Source organism: Tachysurus fulvidraco, chromosome 4, assembly GCF_022655615.1.
Source record: "Tachysurus fulvidraco isolate hzauxx_2018 chromosome 4, HZAU_PFXX_2.0, whole genome shotgun sequence".
In the NCBI taxonomy this organism is placed as follows: Eukaryota; Metazoa; Chordata; class Actinopteri; order Siluriformes; family Bagridae; genus Tachysurus; species Tachysurus fulvidraco.
The window spans coordinates 19319442-19340153 of NC_062521.1; the positions used below are offsets into that span (position 1 = coordinate 19319442).

The following is a 20712-nucleotide window of genomic DNA, read 5'->3' on the forward strand; positions in this document are numbered from 1 at the left end:
AGATGCATTTGAATGATAGATGATGACAGATGGTGTATGTTCATGAAGGGCTGAGAAATCTCTTTAAATCTTGATCATGAATCTTAAACTGGGAACATTCATTCTGACAACAAGGAGACAGATAGAGATTCCTGTGAGAATATAATACAAAATGATAAGATATGGGGTATGTAATAAGTATGTTAAGGTTCTCCTTACCATTGTGGGAGAAAAAGAGTCTACGCTACAATCACTGAAGGTCTGTGAGCTGTATTTTTAACCAGAAGGTGTTCCTATCATTTTACACTATTTTATGTATCTTATAATAATCAAATTAATAACAGACCATGTTCACAGTTGTTATCACTGTTTAAATTTGGCCATTTTTTCTGCTTAGTGTCTTCTTCACATTGTTCATTTTATCTGAATATATAGTACTAGCTACACTAGCATTTCACCCACTGGATGATTATGAGCTGAAGAACATTTGTTGCTCAGTCAGGACAAGCTGTTGAGATTGTGACAGGATCCCTATGATGCCAGATGTTTCCCATCGATCATATGGACATAATATGCAAATTACATTAAAAAACCTCTTTATATCTCCTTGTACTTGTAATCTTCTGTGTGTTCAGCACAATTTTGACAGGTACTATAGGGTTGCTGATCCATTGTTACTGGTTTGATTTGGAGCATGGCTTACTGTCTTTGTGATACCTTGTGATGGACTGGTGATACCAGATTAATCATACCTTTGACCAGGTTAAACCAGGTTAATGACTGAACTGCAAGTCACACACCAATGCTTGCACACAAGAAAACTCTGCTACAGTATAAGGCCAAAGGTATGTGGACACTTGCGCATCATACACATGAGGTTCTTCCCCAAACTGCCATAAAGCTAGAGGGCAGATAATTATATAGAAATGCTTTGTATGCTGTAACATTACAATTTCCTTTCACCAGAACTAACATATGTCACGTCACTTTCTCTTTTTCTTTCTCAAACCCATGTTTCATCATGACAATGCTACTGTGCACAAAGTGAGATCTATGGAGGCATGGTTTGTCCATGTCAATATAGAAATTTATGACTGACCAGGAGAGGGCCCTGACCTCACAACCAAATATAACCTGCAGGATGAACTGCAATGCTAACTATGTTCCAGGCCTTCTTGTCCAACATTAGTGCCCAACCTCATTAATGCTCTTCTGGTTGAATCCCCACAGCCACAGTGCAAAATCTAGTGAAAAAGCCTTCATAGAAGGGCTGTTCTAACAGCAATATTGTGTTTGATGGACAATAAAATGTTTTTTGACAGAGTAGGGATAGATTAATGCAGAAATTTATTATGTAGAATCACTGCACAGGGACTTACCATTAAGTCCAATTCATAATGGAAGAGTTTATGAAGCAGTTTTTTGGGCGAGTGTGAAAGGTGTCACAGAGGCAGTTATGCTTCCATTCTAATGAAATGGAAGTATTTTAATCCATAGCAGCTGTAAGAGTAAGATGTGAGGCTGTCCATTGCATTGTTCTTTATATGATGTTATGTTATATGATGCCATGTCATGTCATTTTATGTAATGTTAAGGAACTAAAATTCCAAAGAAATCCAATAAAATATTTTCATGATAATGTAACATAAACGGAACAGTGTTTATAATACAGGCTGTTAATTCCCTGCCCAACAGTCTCATGTCCAGTTTTAATTAAGCTGCATTATAATTACAGCTGCCCCAATTTATTCTCTCCCCATTGCATGTTTTGTAAGTATAACGGTACACATTACATTTAGGTGTTCGTTTTCTTGATAAAAAGGAAAAGTGCTGTTGTGCTGCATCTGGTATGAATTTGAGGTCAAGAAAAAAGTATTATAAAAGTATGTCAAGGCTTAACAAAGCCTGCAGATATACTCAGCTTAATATATCTGCTGCTTGGAAACGGAGCACAACTTCCTAGAAGCTCAGGCAATTGCTTGGTTTATCTGCCCTCCATCTTTAGATCAGAGCACAGAGGTTGGGGTAGAGGTTATAAATGACTTGGACTGTGGGAAGGCCATGTGTGTTGCAACATCCTTATCCCCCATAGAGTTATTCATATGCAAGCATTTTGGTGCAGGCAAAAAAAACACAAATGTGAAATAAACAACTTCTGGTTAGCAGCAAGTTGATATTCAGTCATCTTTCTGGAACAACAAAGAACATTGTCTTTTTACTGTTGATTATATAATAGTGATCCTAAGAGCTCTAAATGCAGTACCTTTGTTATTAGATACTAGCTGAAGTGTCTGGGAACTTCAAACTAAATCGTTCTCTGTACACCAGGTTTAATGATGTAAGCTAGACCTCCTGCTCTTCAGAGAAAACCTTAGTGTTTTGTTTCATTGTTATTTCCTTGATCCATTGAATCATGGTCATTTAAGTTCCTCTCAGCCCAGCATCTCTCCCCCCCCCCCCTTTACTGGCAATATCAGTAATCTACCACACACACTCACACACACATATGCATACACACACACACACTCCTTCTTCTAGCTGATAGAGCAGCCCCTGTGGTCTGTGAGCAGAAGAGTTTTTGTGTGAAAGATCAAGTCCTTGCATGCTGAATCCACAAGAAACCATATCTCAGAGCTGCCTGCTTCTGTACTGTAGCAGATGATCCACACTATCATATTTCACACTCTACTGTGTCTGCTTGGCTAAAAATCTGGCTGGGAACTCACGAGAGAAAGACAAGTGCAGAGAAGGCAAAGCACACAGATGTTAGAAATTATTTTAAGGGCTGCTTACAGGCTCAGTACTGAATAGCAATTAATTTATTTTATTTTTTTTTAGAAAAAGATACACACATATTACAGACTTTAAATACAAACATATTTGTATATTTTTGAATAAAAATACATTAAGAGAAATACTAGTATCTTATAACTTAATCTCCATATACACCTGTATAAATGTACAACTACATACAGTAGCACACCTAACAAGAATTTCAAGAATACTGAGAAAATAGTGGAAAACAAACTTACTCAAAACTCACTCATAAATAAAAACTCATCTCTGTGGTAATTAGACATACACTATAGGAGGCAGTAGCTACAAAAATATGTAGGAGTATTTCTTTAATGCAAGGTAAAACCAATGCAGCCAGAAGAATAAACCAACATACCATCATACCACACCATACCTGATTCGGAGGCAGAGAGAGAGAGAGAGAGAGAGAGAGAGAGAGAGAGAGAGAGAGAGAGAGAGAGAGAGAGAGAGAGAGAGAGAGAGAAGGGAGGAGGAGGTGAGGACAGAGAAGCAGTGAAAAAGAGGCAGGGAGAGAGACAGGGGAGATAGACAGGGAGAGAGAGATAGAGAGAGATAGAGACAAAGAGAGAGAGCAAGAGAGGAGAGAGAGAGAGAGAGAGAGAGAGAGAGAGAGAGAGAGAGAGAGAGAGGCAGGAAGAGAGAAAGGCAGGGAGAGAGAGGCAGGGAGAGAGCGACAGAGTGAGAGGCAGAGAGATAGAAAGTCAGGGAGAGAGAGATAGAGAGCAGTAGGGATGGATAGAAAGAGAGAGAAAGGCAGAGAGATAGAAAGTCATGGAACTAGAGAGGAGCAAGAATGTGGACCTGATTGGTGGTGATTGCATAAGTCTCTTTATTAAGGTGAGCCAAATGGCCTCTGCCCTGCATCAGAGCAGAAGAGTGACAGGAGGAAATCTATTGATTTAGTACCACAAAATCAAACTATCTAATTGCCTCTTTCCCTTTCTCATCTAGCAGGAACAGATCAGCACAACCACTGTCTAATGTACAATATGTTCTCTAGTCCAGTTCACAACCTTTCTTACTGGCTGTTTCATCAGGACCACCACTGTACTGCCCTGTCCTTCTGCCAGTATTCAAAAAAGGGAAAAGACTTAAAATTCTGACACAAAAAATATAATAAAGAGGCTATAATGCATTTGTTCAGGTACATCTGCTATCTGTAATTGGTTTAAATATATGGATCTGTCCACTGTTTACGCTCTTGCTTGAGGAAGCAGCACCACAAACACATTTTTTGGGAAGATTTGACTATTTTTGTCTCTCTGCTACATTCACTGCCAACACTGCTGTTTTTGTTTATACTGTATGTTCAGTTTGACAAGGCTGCCATACTTTAAAAAGCAGCCTAAAACGAGCCCAGTGCTCCAAATATGTCCCTTCCACATCCCTTCTCTCTACACCCTTTTCTAAAGTCTAGCAGAATGGGAACAATTTTAAAATTGTATTTTAATATTTAAAGGTCAGATCATGCAGTAAATGCAAGAGCATTAAAAATGAAAAATTTCCCATGACAGCATTTTTAAAATTGTCCAGTACAAAACCAGTGTGGAAGCACTGTGATGTTATGAAGTCTGCTCGGCTCACAGTTCTCTCATATACAGGCTGTTCTAAAAAGACATGCACTATTTCTAGTCTAGAGTCAATTTTTAACATATTGACAACTTCATGTTCATGGAGGCTCTTTTTAACATTTTATTCTTTCATCGTTTGACATATACTTCAATGTTTTCTTCTCAAATCTGCAAAAATAAGGTGATCTTGGATACGGGAATGTGACAGATGAAACTAAATTAATTATAAACAAAACCAAGAAATGGGAATGTTCTAAAAAAGTTCATATTTAACATAAAAGCTAAGAAGAAGGTAAAGCTTCAGGCATGGTCTTTATTCCAAATATTAGTTATGTCAAAAGTCCATTTTGGTTCACTTCCTGCAGCCGGATCAGATTCTCACCCATGGATGTTTTGGTACAAGTGTTTGATTCATAACTACAATTACACTCTCTACACAACTGTTCCCTATGTATTAATCGTTGTGTCTATTTAACCATGCCGAGTTGCCAATGGCAGCACGGAATCATCGTCAGTGTATTACCAATGTAACATCAGTGTACCCTCGTCTTTTGTCCTTAGTTTTCGTCTGTGTTCCTGTTTTATGTATTATTAGTTATTAAACGCTGTAATTTTGAAGCTGTCTTGTATCTGGGTCTGTCTTCCTCCTCCCGGTTGTGATAACACTGCATTACGTCTAATTTTTATTCCAGCATTCTCCAGCCTTTATCACTTCTTCTTTTTTAGCATTGTTATTTTTCTTTTAAAGCACCATTTCCCTCTATTCTCTCTATATCTGTCTGCTTCTTCTTTGTCTACAACCGATCATTGTCGTCCTACAGAGGGTTACACTGCTGACTCCAGAGTTAATTAACCTCACATTATTACATTTCCTATTTCCAGGCATACGTCTGCAGTCCCGTGGGAGTGAGAGCAATCAGATTCTCAGTTCTGCACTCCTGATGAGACCCATTTTCCTCTATGCTGCAGAGCTCAGAGACCCACTCAGACGCTCATGTTTGTAGCTGAGTAGATATAGGAGCTGGTCTGGTGTCAGTGGTTTTCTTCTGTAGTGATGATTACAAGCACAAAAACAGTTTTAGGACTGCAGTGCTTTGTGATTACAGAGATCTGGGTTTCATCAGGACCCTTTCCACTCAGGACAAGGATGAGACAAGCTGCACAGAAAATGAGGCAAAAATGATTCACATTTAACACTACTACCGATGGCTAAATGTTCTCAAAAATGACTACTAGCAAGCATTACTAGCTAGTAATTAGGGCCATCAATAAAGCATATGCATACATTTAGTACATCTAATACATCTAGCATCCTTATTCTAGTTGATCGAGGTCATCTGAAGTACTTAGTTAGTCTGGATGTAGCTGAGTTGGCTGGGAAAAGTTCCACCAGCAGGAGGTTTGGGAATGACTGATATACTATAAGAATCTATCAAGCAGTGATTCCAGAGCTACATTAATCTACCAAGCAGTAGGAGCAAGTGGAAGGCTGTAAATGGATTAAAACGATTCACTATTTGAGCCTCTGCCTGTCCCAGCGATGATCTAGCAATCTCCCAGGCAATTCACCCTAGACAATTCTGACAAAAACAATGCCTCAGGATGGCATTTTCATCTCCTGTAACACAGATAAACACCCTCCCTATGAGCCACAACACAGCATTGGACATGAAAGAGGTAGCTGGTCTCTGCAAAATGATCTCATCATCCATTTACAGACAAAATTGGAGGATAAAAATGATGTCTAAAAGAGGATGTGGAACAATATTGGATTTACTCTGAACTCTGGCTGGATAAGGCTGTGTATTGCTCAAGGGTTCTAGAAGATTTCTAGGTAGCCTGTGTGCTTGGCAAAACTTACCAAATGCTGTTTTGGGCCCCTGATGGCTGCAAAATTAATATATAATCGTTTTAATTTGCTGTCACTAGAGTATGGCCTAGACATAAGATTGAGGGCAGCCAAGTTTCTGTAGTTTGGGTATGTTCCTCTCTAAAGCAGATGGGTGCACAGTGAGCCACTTCCTTTTATAAAGACGCCAAATAGAAAGGAATTTAATCCAAATAGTCTAAAATACTAAGGAATTGAACATTGTGCAAAGCCTTGGGGCGCAAACTGAAATTATTCCACTGGTAAACAATCATTATGAACACCTGCTTTTCAGCCCCAATCACGGACTAAATAGGATGATAAAGAGCCAACTGTTTAAAAAGAGGCTTCTGTCCTGCTGCTTAACTGATTGGATACAAAGGAGTTTGCCAGTTCACACACTGCAGGGAATCTAATGATGGCGTTCTGGCCAATAGAGCTAGTGAGTACCAGCCAGTCAACTGACTGCACATGAACTCCAAACACAGGAATGGCATTTTATATGCATACATATGATAGACATACGGATAATAGCTGTAATCTGAGGCTACCAGGTGCAAGACATGCTTATCTTCCCTGAAAAATACAGCAGCCCTGACAGCTTTGGCTCATCGATGCATCCCATCATCATCCTGACTGTTGAGAAGACTCTCCTGCATGCTAAATGATATATTTATAGTAAGAATCCATGTGGCTGACTGAGATGAAGAAAGTAAACCTCATAAGAAGAATTTCCCAAGGGAATACATTTCCAATCGACAGAGTAGCTCAATTACCCTTCCCCACATTTAGAGCTTTATTCCATTTTCTCCATTAAGTGCACAAAACACCTCACAGTCCCCACACTGAATGCTAACTATGCTAATGCATAAGTAAACCAGCATAGGATCTAATGAATACATTATAGAATGCAGACAAAAATCCCGAGAAGTCAAATATGCAATATAAATGAAATCATAATCACTTCAGACATCCCCATAAAAACAGTTATAATGCAGACAGTTCATAACATGTCACAAAGGGCCTGCAAATAAGCTGTCAGTGCTTCAATTATATATAAATATAGATATATTTTCTATAAAAGATAGAAAATCATACAAGCAAAAGAATCAGCAGAACACATCCAGACCTGTCACACCTCTCTGAGAAACTGAGAGACGACCAAACAAGAAACATATTTGTCCTGACAGGCATGATGCATTACACAGTTCAATTCATCACATCTTCCTCTCACTTTGTTTTTAAATGATATTTTCAGTACATGTAAAAAATCATTTTAAATGTACATAATGATATAACATTTTTCAGATTCATAAGGATACACCTTTTTTCAGATTCATTTCAATTTTTTTTTTATCTAACCAGCTAGCTGTCACTTCCTTTTTGACTTATCTGCCTTTTGGCTTGAAATAACACAAACAGTGCTAATGTTGATCTGAGAAGAGACTAAAAATTAAACAACTGAACATCTTGCAGAGTACAAATATTTTCACATTTTTTATACAACTGAGCAAATGAGGGTTAAGGGGCCTTGTTCTGGAGCTCAGCAACAGCAGTATAGTTTCCCTGGGATTTAAACTCACAACCTTCAAATCATCCAATCAGCAGTCCAACTGCTAAACTCCAGCTAAAATGCTATTTGGCTACTCCCTTGGGAACATATACACATATAAATGTACACCTATTAGCATTTGAAGACTTCCTTTCTGAAGAGCAAATGAGTCAGGTGTATAGGCAGCAAACAGGGGATTATGTCTTAACAACTTAAAGATGGTAAAGCTCTTCAAATATCGTTCTAATGGAATGATTAATATTTAACAATGTACAATAGAGCACTTCTTAGCATACTCTGTTGTATATTTACAGTTTAGAGAGAGGGAAACACAAAGGAAAATCATGGTAAAACTGTGGAGAAACGCTGCTATTTATTTATTTATTTATTTATTTATTTACTTACTTACTTACTTACTTACTTATTTATTTTACTTGAAGAAGTCTCTACAACTCTTTAATTACATAACCAGCTTCTTCTTTAGTACTTGCATAGACGCATATTACTTTACCACAGATCCTCTCTTTGACAACATTGCTGTAACACTATAAACCCAAAACTTTTCATAAAGCATACTCATTAAATTAATGAACAGCATACTAATTGGATGTTTATACATTTTTGTCAAGTGTGTCTCAGTGCCTGCTACAGAACAACATTACAGAAGAGGAACACACATTATAGTTAACCTAAGTGTAGCAGTTACTGGATGTACCTTCTCATTAAGCTTCAAAGCATGCTGGTCATGGTTATGAATGAGTGGCCTGCAGTGTTTGGTGGGCCTGCTGGCTTTTTTGAGCTTTATTTATCCCCTTGGTTCTGCTATACTTAGCAACACTATTCATTGTTGTCACATTGCGATCCTCATGGGACGGAATATCTCGGTGAAATAAGGCTATTGTGCCGTGTTAGAACTAGTACAGTCAGAAAATAAAATATTTTTTTTTCTGGGTCAAGGAACTGCTGAGTTTGGGCAACAGTTTCAGAGAGCTGTGAAGAAACTAAACACTTGATATGGGAATATAACAAAGTATAGGTGAGCAGCAGTATCTTCATTCAAGATGAGTTCAGGCCACATCAATATGAAATGACCGTAGACTTTATTTATAATTTTAGAATTGCAAAATCTTACCATATCTACACAAAGTAGGTTGAGAAAATGTGTTATGAAGACAACTGGGTATTACTCTGTTCCCAAACATCTTCCGGTTTAAAGACATTGCTCATTTTCTTTGAATACTTAGCAGCTGCTAATAAACAGAAATAATGAGGTGAAATTAAAAGGCATGTCAGACCTCATTAATATAAAGTGAACTTGTAATTGTGTCAGCTATTTGCTTACTTATAATTGTCATTTTATTTACATTTATTAACACAAAATGCACTATTTGCCTTCATAAATGTTCACTAAGATTTACAATTATGGTCATTTAAAAAGTATGGAAAATTCTATTATAATGGTGTCTTCAATAGTCATATCCAATCAGTTCAGGTGCAGGTTTTTCTTCAGAAGACATGATAAATAGACATGACAATAAAACACATAAGGAGCAGGTGTGCAGAGGCGGGGAGGAAGAGACAAGGGCGGGGCAGACACGTGACACAAAACATAAACAGAAGCATGTGGCCAAAGTCCGGGCTGAGTCCTGACATTAGGGTAACTAGCGGTTGGATATATAGGACATTCTCAGTCTGCAAAAGCAATTAAATTATATTTTGGTGATCCACAATGTCAGCCCAGTAGTATTTAGCAAATGATAATAAAACATTTAAACTCTAGAAACTGGAAGAGGTATGATATTCACTTTGCTGAAATTCCCCCTGCATCTCACAATGATAGAAACATAGAATCGTTGTGAAAAGCCAAAGGATTTATTTCTGTGATCCGTAAAACCCTTGTGATGTGATGTGATCCTCCTCAAGTTCTGAACCTAAATCCAGGGGACTTTTAAGGATTGTTTAAGGCCACATCCAGCTTGTAAGAAGCTAGATTTGGTATTTCACTGAATAAATGTAGTCTTTTTGACAGCTGGTTTGTCCAGTAGCTGTTTATATTCTGTGGTCATCCTGAATTTACTCTGCTTCAAAACAGACTAGACATCACTCATAAAAAGACGTCTACTTTTTTGAGACAGAAAACCCACGGCTATATTAAACTAAGCATTATATGAGCTTCATGCTTTGTGCAACAGCCTCCAGATTCAGTTGATAAGTTTGTATGTGGGGATATAATAGAGTGGAGCTGCTCTGCTGCCTCAGGGTTTGGATGACTAATAGTCATCAAGGGTTCAGTGTATTTGAAGATGTAGGAGATGGAGCTTATGCAGAATGATGTTTACCTGTGGACTTAAATTCACAAGGAGAGGGGTGGATCAATAGAGTGGCTAAAAAAATACAAAAACAAAATGGCAATAACTATATTTTACAGAATAATAAAGAAGATAACTGAAATAAAAAAAAAAAAAAATCACAAAGTGAAGAAAGCTACAGAACGCATTCGAAAAAAGTTCTAGTAGATAATAGTCATTGACATTTTCCATAATTTGCCTCAGCTATTTAAATAATTAGAACTATTAAGTAGAATTTTATACAATAATATAAATAATTATATTATGTATTATTATTTTTCAAAATAAATGTCATATCACATGCTAATAATAATAATAATAATAATAATAATAATAATAATAATAATAATAATACAATTGAATAGTAATAGATAAATGAAATAATTTATAAATAGATAAATGTAAATAGAGCCAAATTTTCTCTTCAGCTTTAATAAATACTCTCGACTCTTCTATGTAAGACATAACGTATATTTAAAGTGTCTCAAATAATAATAATAAGCACATAGTAAGCAACGCATGCACACACACACACACACACACACACACACACGCATGCACACACAAACACACACACACACACACACACACACACACACACACACACACACACACACACACACACACACACACACACTCCACAGCTGAATGGATACAGGAAATGATGAGAATCCCATATGACTTAATTTAACTTTTCAAAACCCAATGTGCTTGTCAGCTGCAAAGAGAAATAATTTCCTCTGATTTAATTTGTATTTTTCCTCAGCAGCCCTCTCTATATCTTCAGCGACAGGCAGTAAAAATTAAAGTGTTTCTAGACTGCAGATGCTATTTGCAAAGCAGTGAGGCATAAAAATGCACACACACACACACACACACACACACACACACACACACACACACACACACACACACACACACACACACACACACACACACACACACACAGTACTATTAAATTATTTCAACATCTTCAGCCTGAATTGACAACTCTAAGACAAGAAATAGCATATAATTAAAAGAAAAGGTGAGAATTTCGAAAAGCATTATCTTATCATGCCAACTTTTTCAATATTTCACTGAAGACATCTCATTTAAAGAACTTGAATACTGTGTTATTATAAATATTTCCAACATGCCTATTATTGACACAGTGCATCATACACCTGTCACCGCTGAATGCATATTTTATGTGTTATATAACTTCACAATGGAGTGTTGAGTTCTGCTCTGAAACATGGGTTTGTTTATGTGCTTTACAAATCCTAAAGATATACAGAAAGCTGAAGGAGAATTGAACTTAAGTAATCATTACACACTTGCATGTGTTTATTTCACCTGAGTAAACAAAGGCTTATTTGTCCATCACATTCATAATGTTCACAAAAATCAGGTCAGCCTGGTATCCAACCACCAAAAAAAAGTGTAGACAATCTTCAATCTTGCCTGTGGGCTTAGAGCAGCATATTTCTCCAGAGGTAATTTCTCAGTACAATCACTTGTTCCTTAGTGGCAGCACACTTTTTTTCTGCAATTCCCATTGGTTCGATTAGATGTCTCTGACAGAAAAAGCTCATCATTTTCAGTTCTGAATTTATGAAAGCATTGGAAAAGCATTTAATGTGTTGCAGGATCTCTGAGGATGAGCTCCCATCTCTAACCTGTAGTTTGTCTGAAATGCATATAAAATAATCTGCCTTATATTGTGTGCAAAAAAAATCTAACTGTGTTGCATGTCTATAATGTATTATACTAGGTCTGAGGAAAATGTTTTATTCAGAGCTTGTCTATGAAGCAGAGTCACTGACAAGCCAGGAGGCACAGATGCCAATGTCAAAAATTGGCAAAGTAAGAGAAGCCTTCTTGAATCTAAAGCACATCTGGGACTCTGTACCAAGGTAAGATAGTGCAACACCAATGTCAAAGCAACACCACCCCAACTCCAATTTATCTTCCTAATCTCTCCAATATAATTTGACAACTAATAACTAGCATGTATTTCCTCTAAGACAAGAGTAGCCACAAGAAACTGCTAACTGTCCCCTAAAATATCTCACAGATGTTTGTGATTGGCTAATATCATTCTGACTGACAGATGTTCTTTTTTGGACAGTGTCGTCATCATCAGGATTCAAACTTACGACCTGGCGAACCGTGAACACTTTTCTGTTGTGTCTAATACTGAAGCCCAAAACCACCTATGCTGTGTGGGATGTCTATTACCATCATCAACATTTGTCTGTATGGAGGAATATAAAGATCTGCCTGTCCAATACCATCAGAAATGAACAGCTGTGACAGAGGGGTAGACAGCAGCCAGTTTAGGAAAAAAGATGCTCCACAAGCCTACTACAAGTACTGTATCAACCAGCACATCATCACCTTGAATCGCCAAGGAAAGCAGAAAAGAGAAGGACTTAGCACTGAACATGGGAAGCAGAAATAAAAAAAAAATCTGCTCCTGGAGACAGAAAAAAAGGGTCCAGTAGAGGGATGTATGCTAAAGTGAAAAAAGTAAAACTTGACATAAGTGCTTTCGACAACGATGCCTTCACTTCCAACAAATCTAGTCCTTCTTGTTGGTAATTTGTATGCATGAAATAGCTTGAATTAGACTTCAAACAGAAAGGAAGCTATTGAGGAAAAACTATTTCAGACATTTCACCCTTTTGAAACTGACTTTCAATTCTTGTGTAAGAATGTATAAGTAACATTCCTATATTGTTCTGCCAAGCAAGAAGAGAGTTACTGAAGAAAAACTGCTTCTGATATTTGACCTTGCTGTGGCCTTTTAAGATCAATTTATGTAATTGAATTTATTGATATAAATTTTATAAATTTATTATGTACATTATTCTATGTAATTGCATACAAAGGCAACAAATATTCCACTACTTGTTCTTGATAGCTCACTTTGATAAGAATCTCATATGCATGGACAGACGGATGGATGGATGGACAGACGGATGGATGGATGGACAACCTTAAAACAAAATGCCAGAAAGGCATAAAAAAGAAATAGGAAGTACTTTAGTTTTACATGGCTAGAATTTGAACCCATGACCTGTACATTGTATTTTTATAGGTACAGTATAGCAGTCGGATACAAAATAAGACCTATTTTAGATTGTATCTGCCACATCACCAGAAACTCCTAGACTCCTTAACACATTACCACCCCTCAAAACATCCAAACACAATTCACCAGGTTACCACTTACACTTACCTGCTTCCCCTTTTAGTAATCACCTCTTCAAATTAAATACATTTCAGTTTGTTTTGTTTACTTGCTCGTTCCCTGCAATTCTAAACCTTCTGGCTTCCATTGATTTCTTTTCTTTGACTTTTGATCTGTTTTCTCCAATTTTCAGGCATTGAATTTTCCCTTGGCACTGACACTGTGTTATGGATAACTCTTTCAGTTTCTGATTACTGAAACCTATATTGCCAAATGTTTGGGACATCTGCCTTTATATGCAAAAGAATGACCTCTTATTCTTAATCCGTAGGTTTTAATATGGAGCTAACCCACCCTTTGCAGCTATAACATTTGTGAGGTCAGGCACTGATGTTAGAAAAGAAGACCTCCACACTAATTCATTCCAAAGGTGTTCTATCATGCCTAGGTGCTTGATTTTTATAACAATTTACAATCACACCCTCCAGTGTCACCCGAATGAGGATGGGTTCCCCTTTAAACCTGGTTCCTATCAAGGTTTCTTTCTCTTCCATCTAAGGGACTTTTTCCTTGCCACAGTCACCTCAGGCTTGTTTGTTGAGGATAAATACAAACACATTTAATTATAAGTCTAATATTAATTTAGAATATTTGTATAAATCTTATATGTATAATATCAACTATTTGGTATTTTGTGGCTCAGAGGGATCCGAGCAGAATGTCCAGATAAGATAGCAAGATAAGATACCAAATAAGATACTGGCCACTTGAGAATTGGAAGCCAAACCCTGTGCTTTGTCCAGATTTCATTTGTCTATTAAAGGCAGTGTCTCCGATTTTTGAAAGCCAATGTCGACATTTGAAATCACCAAAACAAACACGCCCCTAACGAAATGGGTCCCATCCCTATATTGATAGCTCCCCCCACACATACATACGTAACTCAGGCAAATAATGGAAAGAAATGTGTCTTTATCATAGCTGAAGGGAAGCCCAATACGATTGCACATAAACAAACAAGCAAAAATGACACACAAGCATAATCATGCAAAGGACGGCATATATTAGTTCTGTGTAACAAAGCAAAACCAACGTTACTCGCCTATCGAGAAGGAAAAAAGCGCCTCGGCGTCTTAAGTAAAGTTGAGTTTCTCGAGTCAGTAACTCCTGAGCTAAACGCTGTTACTACACAAAACACGGTTGTAAACTGCCTCTCTACATTACTACGATAGGAAAGAGGTGTTATTTATGTAGTAACAGCGTAGTATCAGGAGTTATTGACTCGGGAAGCACGAATCTGTGAATATGCGCCAGCTTCCCGCTCCTTCAATTCTCCCCAAGCGCTGGAAAGCTGATCCTATATTAACATGTCCTTCTTCTTGCCTTATCGTAAGCCTTTCTTCGCTTTCTTTCTTTTGTTTTATCCTCCATGTCAATGCTAAAACCGCTTTCTGCTAATGTCACACATGCGCACTGAACACTCTCTCCGCCGCATATGACAAGCCCCGCCCCTTTCTTCTCATTGGCTACACGTTTGTTTTGATTTTTGTTTTGATTTTTGTTTATTATTCGGCCCGACTCGAGACCCTGCCTTTAACTGAAGCTCTGGATCTGTATTAGCATAAACTTATGCTTGACCAGCTGCAACATAATTGTCTGACTGGTTAATTGAATGAATTTGCATGAATCAGTGATACAGGTGTTCCTATTAAAGTGACTAGTGAGTGCAGATGATGCCATCCAGTGAGGGATTTTCCCATCTCCCATTACTTCCTTTTTTCATCATGGTGAGCTCATGCTGGTTGCTCAGAGATATTTCAAAGGACTACTCCCATGTGTACTTAAAATATATATTTCACTGCTATAACTGACAGGATAGCAGTGCTATATGCCCAGTTTACTCCTAAATGGAGGGAACACAGACGAACCATAGCTGCAGAATCCACAGTAGGAACACATCATGCCCCGTACATCACAGCAGGGTGCAGAAACACACCCACTGCTAAGTGATGGGCTGTGGGTGACGGCAGAGAGAAGAGGAAGGACGAACAGGGGGGAGGAATACTAAAACATACCTCACATGCTGAGAGGAGCCCTTTTATCCCCACAAGCAAACATGGCAACCTGCACTGCTTCATATAAAACAGCACAGCTGAATGGATACAAGAAATGATGAGAATCCCAAAGAGTTCATTGAACTTTTTGAACCCCAATGTGCTTGTCAGATGCAAAGAGAAATAATTTCCTCTGATTTAATTTGTATTTTACCTCAGCTGCCCTTTCTATACCTTCAGAAATAGGCAGTAGGAAGGAAATGATAGAACTTACACACTGCTGTTTTTATCATGTACATTACAGTATAAACATATATATTTCTGTCTTTGTTTTATGTAGCACCATGGTCCTGGAGAAACCTTGTCTCATTTCACTGTGTACTGCAACAGCTATATATGTTTAAATGACAATAAAAACTTCTTGACTTGACTTCTTGGTTGATATGTTTTGAAAAAGGGGAATCCTGAAGCATTTCTTTTCCATGCAGCACCGTTTCTCAACTCCAGAAATTTGATTAAAACAAATTCCTGTGTTTATAATATCTCAATGCACTGTCTATAAGCTACTGTTGTTTATTGAACTATCAAATAGCTGTTGGGATCGTTTTCTGTGTCCGCTACCATATGTGAATTTGGATATTTGAAAAAGTACGTATGGGTGTGATGTTAAGTGTCCAGAAACATTTGCCATATAGTGTATGTTCATCCACCATTAAAGTGTTAATATCACCATCATTGTGCAATGAAGAGGCTCTTCCTCCTAGACCAGCTTAGAAAAGTCTAAGTGAAGTTTGCAGCAGATCACCTTTTTTGATGTATCTGGTTAGATGAACCATTGTTTCAAAACAATGACAAGTCCAATTTGTGTTTGTGTGTGTGTGTGTGGGGGGGGGGGGGGCATAGATCAGGAGGAAGATGGATTATACAGAAAGCACCTCAAGCCATCAGCCAGAAAGTTAAAACTTAGCCATAACTTCTGTCTTCTAGCAGAACAATCTCAAGCAAGTCCAAAGTAAAGAAACTGGAGTGACCATCACAAGCCTATGACCTGGATATTACTGAATATTTGTGAAGTAAAAAGTGTGTCTGAGAAAGTATGCCCACAAGCCTGAATGAGTTTCACCAGTTTGGTCAGGATGAATGAGCAAAAATATTTCAAGAAGTTGTAGAAGAAAAAATGAGTTTTAATATCTTTCACCTGCGTGAACATAAACATCTGGTCTAAACTATATTTCCACTTTTGGAACAACAACAATAATAATAATTTAACAATAACAATAATTTATTCATAGCCTAGAGACTGGTGCAGTGAGACAAACACTTTAATTGTTTAATAACAATTTATTAGAATTTTTTTTAAGATAGTATTTCTAGATCTGATCTCGTCAGATTACCAGCTAGATCAAGGAAACACACCATTTATATCTACAATTATAACCTAATCAATTTAGGGAAAATCACATTAGTGATCCTTTATCAAAAATGTAAATGTATGATGAAAATCTCTTTGATAATCAGCATCATCCACACACTCTCTCTTTCATTTCCTGAGGTAAATGTCAATCAGGACAATTAACAAACCAGAGCCTCATCATCACTCTTGGCATGACTGTTTACTCAGTAATCTAATCACATACTCAGTGCTAAAATAATCACTGATTAATTTGTTGAGTTTTGCTCTGTTGGATTCATTTTACAGCTTCATATGCTGCAATATCTACAGTGTTGGTAATGGCCTGTGTGCATCTTGCTTCAATGTATACCTACAGTAAACTTAGACTCTTAGGCTATGTCTATTTGATATAGGCCATAGCCAACAACTAGATTAAAGTATCACATTCCCTGCTTAAATATATTTAATTAGCAAGCTAAATAAAATAAAATAAAACCATGTTTGTTGGTTCAATATCTCGTTAGTATCTAAGCTTGACAAACATCTACGTATATGTATGATGCACAGTTATCTTTTCACACACAGCTAAGTTAATATCTTGCCTTTTTGATTTTGATTTTTTTCTTCTGATGTACATTAATTTAAACATGCATTCAAATCCTTGACCTACACTAATAACATATCCTGATGACTGGTATCAAGCAGTTCCATTATGTAGTAATTTGTTCTAGAAGTATAAATTTACAGAAAAACAGATGTAAATACATTCCTGCCATTTTAACATTTTAGCAACTGGTGTAATGTGTTAAAATTGTGTAAAAATGTATAAACACAGCCCCAGTATATTTACTCCCATACTGTCACCCCTCCAATATCTCTTTTGCATCATTAACACGGCCTGTTCCTGTTTTGAAATACAATACAACTGCCTCAAGGGAAAGACGAAGAAGCTGGAATGAAAATTAACATGCATTGAAATGGTAATGCACTTCATCTTGTATGCTGATGTGCTGTTCCAAACAGGCCACTTATTTCATGAACAATTTTGTTTGAAATCATGAAGAAATTGAGAGAGCAAACAAACTGGAGAAAGAAGAGTGAGATGAAGGAGCAAATAAAAAAACATCCTCTAATAACACAGAGGAGCAACCAGATCAGTCAGATTAATACATTAACCCTTATTCAAGATTCATCACCAGAACAAAAAAACAGACAGTACAAATTATAATCAGCAGGTCAATACACTATTCAGCCATAACTTTACACACTAATTATGCTGCCAAAACAGCTCTGACCTGTCAAGGCATGGACTCCACAAGACATCTGAAGTGGTATCTGACATTTTAAGTCCTGTAAGTTGTAAGATTGGGCTCCATGAATTGGGCCTGGTGTAGAACATTCCACAGATCAGACTGAGATCTTTGAAATATGGAGGCCAAAACACATTGAACCCTTTGACATGATGCTTAAACCATTCCTTAATAATTTTTGCAGTAATGCAGGGCACATTATCCTGCTGAAAGATTACACTGCCATTAGGGAATACTGTTGCCATGAAGGGCTGTACTGTACATTGTCTGTTTAATGTTTCAGAGCTGAACATTGCCCAGCACATCACACTGCCTCCTCTGGCATGCCATCTTCCCACAGTGCATCCTGGTGCCATCTTTTCCTCAGGCATGTGATGCAAATGCATCTGGCCATCCGCATGATGCAAAAGAAAATGTGGTTCATTAAACCAGGCCATATTCTTCAAGTGCCCATGGTCCAGTGTAAAAGCTGTGATGTTCTGATGCTTGTCAATCATAGCCAGATAACTTTACCATAACATTTTCAGCAATTTGTGTTAAAGTAGCTCTTCTGTGGGTTTGGCCAGCATCAATGAGTCTTCCATGGTCCACTTTTGTGAAGGTAATAATCACTGCAAAACAGAAACACCCCAGAAAACCTTCTGCTTTGAAGATGTTCTAACCTAGTCATCTAGCCATTACAATCTAGCCCTTGTCAAAGTCACTCAGGTTCTTTAACCTGTCTATTTTAAATTTTCCCCTATTATTATTATTATTATTATTATTATTATTATTATTATTATTATTATTATTATTATAGATGTCACGGGTTAACTACAACTTCCAATGACAAAACACACTACATTATTTATATGCCTACCAGTTATTGATATTTGTATTAAACACTTTAAATTCAAGAGGCCTGTCTAACAGCTCTTAGAAATAAATATGCAATAAAGTAATAAAGACCCTTCTTTAGAGAACCAGATAGTAAACAGTAAAAAACTTGTTGAAAAGCAGGAATCCATGTTACACTTTGTCTGCATTGCTGAAATTATTTGCTATATTAAATGAGGTGGAGCAGATCAATCTCTGCTTATCACTGAAAGAAACTTACTAATGAAAACAGATTCAGCGGAAGTAAAAACAATAGGAAATTTGCATTTACATCACATTAGAACAAAGTGCTGTCTCTAATTTGCATATGATAAAGAACTGCACAGTGCACATCCCTAGTGAGACCTGCTAACAATATATAACACAACAGTTCACTCCATTATTACTGAGGGTGGTATTTAGTATGCACCATAATTCCTACTTTCCCACTGAGACCCAAGAACAAAATCACTTAGAACTAGGCAAAAATATAAAAGGCAAAAACAAACCAGTGAAATTAATTAACCATTATGGTTCAGATTAATTGAAAATCCTAATGTAATTACACAAGGCCCACTTAAGCAGGCCATCTCATTCAGATAACGAGAACACTGAAGTAATTAGACACTGAAACTCCCTGAGAGATGAGCCATGGTGACATTCTGCCAACAGCACAGATCCCAGTCTCTCTCTGTGTATGTGCAACTGACATAAAGAGAACACTGAGTCATAGTTGGTCTGTCCCAAATCCCCTGTCATTTTTTTTTCTAGCTCACATTGAGAAATATGTCAAACTCATAATTAAGCAAAGTTAATCATTATTTACAATAAGTATATAGCTTAAATATATATAAGCTATATAATTTATAGTCTATAAACTAGACAAATATATGGAATGTCACTCCTACAGCTGGTGAACCACATTCCAAATGTGGATCCAGCAACATATTTTAGCAGGCTAATGTTAAAACATGGAAAAACTACTGCAACAGAACAGACAAATGTATGAAGAAAAACTAGTAGTTCAGCCAATAAGACAATAAAGACTATGAATAAGACAATAAAGCACTATGAATAAGGTATCAAAATGTCAACTACTGTAGCAGATCCTCTGCTGTGGCTTATCCAATCACATTTGGGGAAAATTGTTTAAGATGAAGGCAGCATTTTGGACTATGGATTAGCTAGAGAATTAGCTAGAGAGTTTGAACTGAAGTCACATAATTCTTAGAACACAGTAATTGAATATACACCCTGATGTAATGAGATGTATTATTTTTATCCTTCTTACAGCATGTGTATAGGCAAGGATTGGGTATAATAGTAACAATCACTAGTTTACTTTTGTTTTTGACAATCTGTAAGGTTCCTTTGTTTCCTAATTGTATACTATTACTAAATGGTCATTATTTTAGTGTCTATAGCCTAAATTTCAAAAATTCAAAAATAACTTAAGATGCATGTACAGTAGACACTTCACTATAGCACATTGACAATAACTATTGTTCACAACTTCAATTATATACCAAAGAAAATCATAGGGCAAGCGAGGTGGGTGGATCTCAGGCTAAGTATGTAAATTAACTGGATGTAGTCATGTTGCTTACCTTCCCAAAGCTGCCCTTTCCAATGGCTCTGAGAATCTGGAAGTGATCAAAATTCACTGTAAGGAAAAAAGAGGAAAGGTCAATAATAAGTTATAATGTAATGTGTGAATATTTTGTAGGTAAGACCATAACATAGAATAATTAACTTCTCTTTTTCATTGACCCAAGCGACCTATTTTGA

General features: G+C 37.1%; 1 protein-coding gene across 1 annotated transcript in view; it reads right to left on the reverse strand.

The window, feature by feature from the left end:
- The window catches only part of LOC113660985 (serine/threonine-protein kinase 32C), an 83262-nt gene that overhangs the window by 37313 nt on the left and 25237 nt on the right, over positions 1-20712 (reverse strand). The window contains exon 3 of the mRNA XM_027174863.2: positions 20532-20587. Coding sequence (XP_027030664.1) covers positions 20532-20587 — 56 coding nt within the window. The remainder of the gene's footprint in view (positions 1-20531; positions 20588-20712) is intronic.